This window comes from Zingiber officinale, chromosome 8A (assembly GCF_018446385.1).
Source record: "Zingiber officinale cultivar Zhangliang chromosome 8A, Zo_v1.1, whole genome shotgun sequence".
In the NCBI taxonomy this organism is placed as follows: Eukaryota; Viridiplantae; Streptophyta; class Magnoliopsida; order Zingiberales; family Zingiberaceae; genus Zingiber; species Zingiber officinale.
In genome coordinates this window covers 131,786,165-131,795,987 of record NC_056000.1, presented here as the reverse complement: position 1 = coordinate 131,795,987, position 9,823 = coordinate 131,786,165, and the positions used below count along the sequence as shown (strand labels likewise).

The 9,823-nt window shown below is 38.9% G+C and overlaps 1 protein-coding gene across 1 annotated transcript; it reads right to left on the bottom strand.

The window, feature by feature from the left end:
- Window positions 1–7,852: 7,852 nt before the first annotated feature.
- Window positions 7,853–8,239, bottom strand: LOC122011267 (uncharacterized protein C6G9.01c-like). Its single transcript, XM_042567659.1, has one exon. It carries the CDS (start codon window positions 8,237–8,239, stop codon window positions 7,853–7,855), a length of 387 nt encoding a protein of 128 aa, XP_042423593.1.
- Window positions 8,240–9,823: the final 1,584 nt, after the last annotated feature.

The window sequence follows — 9,823 nt, the reverse complement described above, 5'->3', positions numbered from 1 at the left end:
TCTTTAGGGGGAGAGTCGTCAACAAATGGATTTGTTGATGTGTACCCAAAATTGGGGCATGGGTTGATGTGTGCCCAAAGATGGGTTGATGTGTGCCAATAGGGGGAGAATGAAAGGACCTATGAATGGGTGTAAGTTAGGCTTTCATTACCTAGAGGGAGTGTGCCCTCGTAGGGGGAGAATGAAGAGCTTAATTTATATGTTTCATTACCTAGTGGCATGAAGATTGAGGCTATAGGATTAGCCTAACTTACATGTGGTATTGTAAGTGTTATTGTGGTATTGTCAAACATCAAAAAGGGGGAGATTGTTGGTGCAACATCCCTCAGGTCAAGGTTGACCTGGGTGACCAAGCTGAGTCTTGGTTTGAGTTTAGATGTTTGACAATAAGAAATTGATTGAAGAAGAGTCAAGTAGGTCAAGGTTGACCGGATACTTGACAGGGAAGTCCTGGTGAGTGAAGCCAGGCAGAAGGAAAACCCTAGTGAGTGAAGCTAGGTGAAAGTCCTAGTGAGTGAAGCTAGGTGAAAGTCCTGGTGAGTGAAACCAGGTGAAAACCCTAGTGAGTGAAGCTAGGTGAAAGTCCTGGTGAGTGAAGCCAGGCAGAAGGAAAACCCTAGTGAGTGAAGCTAGGTGAAAGTCCTGGTGAGTGAAACCAGGTGAAAACCCTAGTGAGTGAAGCTAGGTGAAAGTCCTGGTGAGTGAAGCCAGGTGAAAGCCCTAGTGAGTGAAGCTAGGCAGATGGAAAACCCTAGTGAGTGAAGCTAGGTGAAAGTCCTGGTGAGTGAAGCCAGGCAAGGGAAAATCCAGATGGATCAAGGATGATCGGACATCTGGTGTTGGGAAGTCCAAGTAGGTCAAAGGATTGATGGATACTTGGCACGAGGAAATCTGAGATAGGTCGAAGGGATTGACCGGACATCTTATGGAAGTCCAAGTAGGTCAAGGGAGTGACCGGATACTTGCATGAATAGAAAAGTCTAAGTGGGTCAAAGGATTGACCGGACACTTGGTGGGAAGTCCTAGCAGTCAAAGGAGTGACCGGATGCTAGGCATGATGTACCAACAGGTCAAGGTTGACGGATGTTGGTTTGAGAGGCTTGGAACTTGGTTTTGGGCAAAACCAAGTGTTGGATCGATCGATGGATCGATCCAGGCTTCTCTTGCGAGCAGAGCTCGGATCGATCCGTGGATCGATCAGATGTTCCAATCGATCGATGGATCGATTGGGGCTGCTTCGCGCGATAAGCGCGGATCGATCCGTGGATCGATCCGTGATCGATCAGAGGCTCGGATCGATCCGTGGATCGATCCGAGCCTCCCGATCGATTGGGAAAATTCGAATCGATCGGGATCCGACCGTTGGCGTCGATAAAGGCCGCAGGCGTTCATTTCCTTCGGCATCTCTTCTCCGATTCACTCCAGATTTCTCGCCAGCTCCTCCACAGCACTCACAAAGCTCAGATCGCCAGTTCTTGAAGGATCTTGGAAGTTTTCCAAGTCAAGAGGCGGATCAAAGCCAAGAAGAGAAGCTAGGGTTAGGGTTTATACTCATTGTAAGCTTGTAAGCTTGTATTTCTTGTATCCTTTCCCTCTCTTCTTGTATTGAGTCTTGTAGGGCTTCTCCGCCCTTGGTAGTTACCATAAAGGAGAGTTTTATTTAGTGGAGGGTGTGTGTGTTGGTGTGGATCCTTGGATTAGTCACCTCTTGTGAGGTGGATACCAAGTAAACCAACCGTGTTAGCGTTGTGTGATTGTTTCTGTATTTTCCGCTGCACATCTTTGAAGGAACAAGCAACGCCAAGCACCGAACGAACGCGACGAGCTATTCACCCCCCCCCCCTCTAGCTACTTTTGGTCCTAACACTTCAAACCTTAGTTTTCCTCTTAAAATGTTTCTGACTTGGTGTTTGCTATTACCCTAATTTTTAATGCGTATCAAAGGAGGAGAGATATTATGTTATAAATTTAGGGGGAGTATAACTTAAGGAGGAGTTCTACTTTACAAGTTATATCATGTTTTTAACTTAACTTTGAACCAGGTTCTCAAATATCAAAAAAGAAGAGATTGTTGGTGCAAGAACACCATAATCGAACATATATTTTGATGTTATCAAATGGTTCAAGTTAAGTCTTATTGTTATATGATAAACTGAATAAGTGTGCAGAAAAACTCAACTTGGAAAGCCCTAGTAGATTAGCTGGACCAAAGACTGGGCAGTGAAGTCTCAACATATCGTGGAATTAGGCAAATGGACTTAATAGGTCTGGAGAACCCGATATCAAGTCAAGTGAAAGTCCTGGTAGCCAATCTGATGCTGAGCAGCTATGTCTAAACAGGTCTAGAAGACCCGATATTTGGTAGGTAAGCTGAGGTAATTTCCTGGAGTGAGTGCAGTGAGGTCGTGTCCCAGTAAGGGGGCAAACCTTATAGCTGATCCAACCAAAGGAACCGACTAAGAATTCTAAGTTGAGATCAGGACAGTCAATACTATCTTGTTCATGCATTAATATATCTGTCTAATTCTGTTTTGCAATATCAATATTATTATACATATACACTAACTTTGTTTTGCAAACTAAACTAAAATCCAGGTTGACCTAGGTTCGGTCGACCAAACTCATGGATCAGTCGATCGATCAAACAGATTTGGTAAAATAGATCAGACTTCGCAAAAATGGTAGAACAGACGAATCAGTACACTGATAAAATTTATTAGTCGATCAAACCGAAATTGGAAGACACAGATGAACATATCAAATCCTCATGGAAAAGGAAGTTCAGAGGATAATCGATTGATAGGCTTGATCGGTCGACCGAACCCCTAAAATCACGGGATCAGCGATTTGGTTCAACGCAAAGAAGGAAGAGTGTGGGGTTCAATCGACCGATAGGAGGATCTATCGACCAACCCGATCAATTGACTGAATGATTTTTTAGTCGACCAAACCATGTATATAAAAGAGGGGCTCGGGCACCTAGCGGAACACAATTCTGATCTATAATTCATTCTGTCTCTGATGTACTGTTGTTTGTGCAAGTTACGACAACTCTACTTCGAGAAGATATCCAACAACTACGCTATATTTCTATTTCATTGTTGTTGGTAAATTATTTTCATAATTATACGATTTTGCTTCCTCTGGAAGAACTACTATTAGTGGATTACCCAACGAATGCGATCAAGGATCGCAGACCTTGGAGTAGTAGTCATGAAACTACGAACCAAGTAAAAAAAAAATTTTACTTTACTTTTCGCTGCTATTTACTTTGATTTAGTTTTACATAATGAAAAAGATTTTTAATGAGCGATATTCACCCCCACCCCCCTCTATCACTATTCTCATCCTTCAATATGTACACAACTGACCTTTTATTTGGAAGGATATTCCAAGAGGTACATGATGATCATTATCACGATTTTATTTTGCATAATGGTTATTTATTTCGTGGATTGCAATTTTATGTTCCAGATTATTCACTGAGACAACAAATTATGAGTAAGCTTCATAATAAGAGACACTTTAGACATGATAAGATGTACTAATTTTTATTAGCCCAAGTTGACTAGTGATGTGACTGACTTTATAAATCGATGTTTTGTATGTCAGCGGTCTAAGGGGATTCTCACCAATACAGACTTGTACACTCTCTTACTTATTCCTAAAACTCCTTAGTTCAATGTCTACCACCACCCGATAGATGGAGAGACTGAGATGGTGAATCGAAGATCCTTGGGCAATTTTCTAAGGTGTTAGGAACTAAACTAAAGCAATGAGATTTAGGGTTATCTCAAGCAAAATTTACCTATAACAGATCAAGAAATAAGACCACATTATTTGAGTCCTTTTGATGTTGTATATGGACGGAACTTGGGGTGTAAATGAGCCGAGCTTGGGTCGGCTCTATTGGTGCGGCTAGCACTAATGGTCTAACTCAGGTTTTGATGAATGACAAAGTAGGTTAAGTTAGTCTCGTTGTGATCTAATACTTTGAATAAGTGTGCAGGAGAAGTCCAGCTAAGTCGACGGGCTGACCTAATAGCTGACTCGAAGTCTAGCTAGGTCGACGGACTGACCTGATAGCTGGCACGAAGCTCAGCTAGGTCGACGGGCCAACCTGATAGCTGGCACGAAGTCCAGACTGGTCGACGGGTTGACCTGATGTTTGGTACAAAGTCCAGACTAGTCGACAGACTGACCTGATGTCTGGCACGAAGTCCAGCTAGGTCGACGGGCTGACCACATAACTGGCACGAAGTCCAGACGGATTGACGGGCTGATCGGACGTCTGGCAGGTAAGTTAAGTTAAGTCACTGGAGGGGAGTGACTTGGTGAGGACGTGTTCCCCGTTTGAGGGAACAGTAGGCGTCGATCCAACTTATAACCATTTTGGAAATCTAAGTTGAGATCATGATTAGATTCCGGTCTCAGTGAGACGGAATCTAATTACTACTCTTTTATTATATTTGTGCTAACTTTTGTTTTGCAGGGTAGTATAACTTTTATTTTGCCTCGAATTAACATTTTCTTGCAGGAGAAGGACTTTCTAGAAGATGGCGGTCTGAGCGCTCGGAAGGGATCCGAGCGCCCGGAGTCGATCCGGGCGACCGGACAGATCGGCTGGGCGCCCGGAAGGCAAAAATTCTATCCTGTCACAACGAGGAGCGCGCTGATTGGCCGGACCTACGTCACGATCTGGGCGCCTGGAAGGGATCCAAGCACCCGGAGCATCCTATATAAGAAGGTCTCGCCGTGGAGCAAAATACAACAACGTCTTCCAAAGACTGCTCTACTGCGTTGTGCTTCTGCGACTCTGCGGAGCTTCTCCGACAACCTTCGGCTAAAGTTTTTTTTATTGTTGTCGGTATTTTCTCTCTAAAGTTCTTGTACTTACATTTGTAATCTGATTTTGCGAACTATTAATGATTGTCCAACGAAAGCACTCGACGAATGTGGGCCTTGGAGTAGGAGTCGATGAAGTCTCCAAACCAAGTAAAACTGGTTCATGTTAGCATTGCTCTTATTTTTCCGCTGCTTACTCTAACTCACTATGAATTTTGAAACCGCTATTCACCCCCCCCCCCCCCCCCTTTAGCGAGCTCTACAATCTAACAAGCTCGAGCTTGAGAAAATTAAAGAGCTTCAGCTCAAGCTCGAGTGAGTTTGTGAATTTGAGCTCGAGCTCGGCTCAACCATTTAATCATGGGCTCAAGCTCGACACGAGCTTAACTCAAAACAGTGAATTTAAATGAAAAAGCAAGCTACGGGGATTCTAACCTTCAATATCCGACAAACCTAATGAAACACTCTAGCCACAAACACCTCTTCAACTTATTATTTAGTTTTAAAATAGTAATTATTTTAAATATTAGAATATTAAATTAGTCTGGCTCAAACAAGCTCAACAAACCATCGAGCTAGTATTAAATGAGCTCGAAATCGATTCAAATATTAAACGAGCCGGCTCGAGTTTGGTCAACTCCGAGCTCGAGTCAAGCTTTGACTGAACTACTCATGAGTGGCTCATGAGCGGCTTGACTCATTTGCACCCCTAGACGAAACTCATCTAAGATACTGAATTTAGCTCTAATCTCACATATAGGATGATTCAGTTCTAAAGTAGATGAGATGGTAGAGTATCTTCGAGGTATTCATGAGCAAATGAAACAAGTTATTCAAGAGCACAACACCAAGTACAAGACTTAGGTTGACCGTCATTATCGTCAGATACTTTTTTGATGTTGGCGACTTTGTTTGAGCTATATTGACTCGTGATCATTTCCCTATAAGTGAGTATAATAAGCTTAAAGATCGGAAGATTGGACCACGTGAGAAACTACTTCCTAGTCACATGAAAACTTCTAATGTCTTCATTAAGAAGCACTTGACTCCTTATTCGGTGGATGCTGATGATGATACTTTGAACTTGAGGATGAGCTCTTTTCAATCTAGGATGACTCATGTAAGATCGACCCACGAAGACCTCCTGAACTTCAAAGGGTTATAACTTTTGACTTGAGTATTAAAACAAGACGATGTTTGACTTGAAACGAAGCTAGTTCATATACCTAGATTTGTTACAAAATGGAATCTATAACGGCCAAATTTTAGATCCTAAAAAATATCATTTATGATATTTTCGAAAGCTCTGAATATTTATTTTACTATTTCTAATCATTTCTATTTTTTTATATTTAAAGTGTTTTTTTACATTTTACCTATTACGAGAGAATTTATTCATATAAACACTTGTTTTCTCTATTATTGAATAAAGATTTTGTTTTTTTATAAAAGCTAAAAAACAATAGATTTCTTTTTATTTTCCTCGATTTCCCTTATTCTCTCCAAAGTTCTCTTTTCAGCCCGTACGATAATCATCATTCATCACATCGTCAGATTGTTAACGAGACAAGCAAGTTAGAAAATTAATCCAAACTGGTTTCTTCATTTATTCGTATTACAACCCTTAAAGACTATTCTTATGCGAAGATCATTCAATCCTAAGTGTGTTGCCAAGGTGAACCTGAGCAAAACCAAGTTATAAAGTCTGAACAAAATGATTGTCTCAGAATAGACCCCAAATGATCCATAGCTGACATGTCCTGATGAGAAAAAAAAAATGTCAAAATAAGGCTGCTTATGTTCTCAATTTATGTTAGGCCATACTGAATTAGCACAGGAAGTGTTTCTCTGGAACTTGCTGTATAATTTCATATCTGCCTGAAACCATTTACCTCCCAGATTAAAAATCTACCAACTACATAACTTTTGGTCTATAATGATCCAATATCATGAAATTCAACGCCTCGTAAGACTAAATAAATCGAACATTCGTGAACAAATTTGGTGTTCAACTTGATAAGAGCTTATTTATGTTCGTTCAATACAGATTGATTAAATAAATAAACTTGAACAACTCGTTAAACTAAACAAACAAGCTTGAACACATATGTTCAGTTTGTTAAGGTTCATGAACAACATTTGTGAACAATATTCGTAAGTAATATTTATGAACCATATTCATTAATAAAACTCCTATCAACATGCTAAATAGACAAAAATAAAATAAAATAAACAAACAAATTTGAATTATCACCCTCAATAATCAATCAAACAAATAAAAATTTCAAATAATCAAACAAGTTTGAATTGAGAGCTCGATAATATTTAAACAAACTAAAGTTAAATCAAGTTTGAATTGAGAACTCGATAACATCTACGAACCAAATTCAAGCCAAACTCAAATTCATCAAAAATAAATCAAGTCAAATTTGAACAATTATTTTAAAAATTAATTCATTTTAAACTCAACTTGGCTCGAATAAGTTACCTTGTCAAACAAGTTTAAACGTCCCAAAATTTGGCTCTATCTTGTACTTGGTTGAGAATATATAAATCCACTATAAACAAAATCGAGGAGTCGAGCAAAAAAGTTACTCCTTCTCAAGACATCTTAGTTTGGATTCCCTTACTTGCATCAAGATAGCTAAAAAAACAAATAATTGATGGTTATCTTAAAAAAAAAATCTAACAGTTCAAGAAAAACTTTATCATACACCAAAGTACAATATTACTGAACATTGAGCAATAGAAGAAAAAAAGTATCAAATGAGACTTGTAAACAGATCATAATGGACAACATAATCTAAGCAAATGAAGATAAGTAGAACTTGCAGAAATCTAAAACGCTAAAGCATGAGTCGAATAAATTCACCAATATGTTCGATTGTCTTGCAAAAAATCTCAATCGTTTACAGATGACAACACAATCGAATGATGGTATTCAGGGTAGTAAGAACTGGACAATAAACGGACGGAAAGGAGCCACCTTGGCAATTCCTTCTACTGATCAGAAGCAGCAAGAACAGTCGAAGGGACAAAGAGGGGTACCTCCGGCGTCAGTCTTCCCGAAACCAAGCTCATCCGCGGAGTAAATGGCGAGGCCGTCAGATGTACGCCGGCGGCGGCTTGGCGTATTGGAATCTTCATTCAGAGCTCCTTTCCTCCTCTTCTTCTTATCCTTCATTTTTGAGCTACCGCTCTCCCCTGCCCCCTTATCTAGCTTATTTACGCCGTCATTGGCTTCCTGACCATCAACGGGAGCACTCTTTCTCTTCTTTCCTTGGAAAATCTCGTCGATCTCGTTACCAATTTTCTTCTTCTTAGTTTTAGTCTTGCACTCCTGCATCCTTTCCCCAGGCGCAGCATCTTTTTCTTTAGAACTTTTTGCGGACATCGCCGGCGGATCGATGAGAGGGAAACCACCTTGAGGCGCTGACGGCCGACCTATTTTTCAATCCGCGAGCATTAGTAACCCTAATCCAAATTCCGCCTCGCGTGTTTGCTTAAGAATATTAAAATTATTTTTTCCATGCATTTTTTATTTTTTTTAATGAAATTTTGAAAGAGTCCCCAAGGTGTCGTTGTTTTATGAAAATACCCTTCACTGTTTAATATTGTCAAAAAACTCCTTGCATTTTCAAATTTCCTAGCACAGGGGATTAAAAAAAATCACGCATAGAGACATAACCGTTACAAGAACGACCCCGTGGGTCATCCGAGATGGCATGGGGCGAAAGTTGCTATAATGAGGCTGTCGGATCGAAACTCAGTGACAACGGGGGAATAAATTTCCTATCCTTGTATTCCATCCGATTCGTCCCATGTTAACTCGGGTACTGTGATTTACCTCTCTCATAATGATCGTATGTCCGATCGATAGGACCATAGGGTGAGGATTTCACCTTTTGCTGTAATAATCGTTACAAGGACATGACGACAAAGTTGACCATTACAAGTTCACATGACAGTCAATGGACAACAAGGGCAAAAGGACATTCATTGTCAGTGACGAAGAGCATAGGATTTCGTAAAGTATTTTTAATTTTTTATTACTATATTTAAAATTTAAAATAAATAATTATTTTATTAAATTTAGATAATTAATTTTTACTCTATATTGTATCAATTATCCTAAATTTCTAATATTTTTAAATTTTTATTATTTTTTCTCATTTATCTATATTTATTTTTTTATTATTATATTTATGATGGTAAAAGACGAATACGCTCGTCCTCAGCGTTTCCTTCAACCCATCTCAGGGTCAACATGGAGAAAGTAAATCACGGACGACTACTAACCTTTGGAATAATGACTAATACATAAGAGAGATATTTATCTCGATTTTATGGAATTAGTGAAAGGAGAGATGAAAAGAATAAATGAAAGAAAAGAGATTAAAAAGAAATATTAATTTAGATAAATTTTTTTAAAAAAATAAAAAATATTATTTATTAAATTTAAATTTAAAAGAAAAATAGAATACTGATAAAAAAATTATCTTATTTAAAATTTAAAATATAATTTTTAGATAGAATAATTTAAGTGGATGCTCTTCGGATTGAACGGCAATTTATTGAATCATCTAATTAACTTTTCCTAATTTATTGAGGGTGCTTAAATTTTATATTTATCAAAATTCATATCCGAGTCTTATTATATTTCATCTTTTATGAACAGTGCACTATTCTCAATGTCGATGGTTACTTAGCTCGTTTTAAAGTAAGGGTAGCAATAGAGATAAGATATTTTTTTAATTTTATTAGCATTCACAATCTGTTATTGAGAGAGTGTTTTGTTTTATTAGGATGAGCAGTATTTGTATTAGTATATATTTTGACGTGTAGATGGGGTGATGTGGCTCGTTCTTGACTAATGAGCTCGTTTGGTAAGGATTCACCCTACTTCAGGCTTATGCACTCCACTCGTAAACGAGCGTTAGAGCAAATTTGAGATTCCTTACATCATTCGTTCGATATC

Coding starts and splice junctions, on each gene's coding strand:
- LOC122011267 (XM_042567659.1), bottom strand. CDS start 8,239: ATGTCCGCAAAAAGTTCTAAAGAAAAAGATGCTGCGCCTGGGGAAAGG.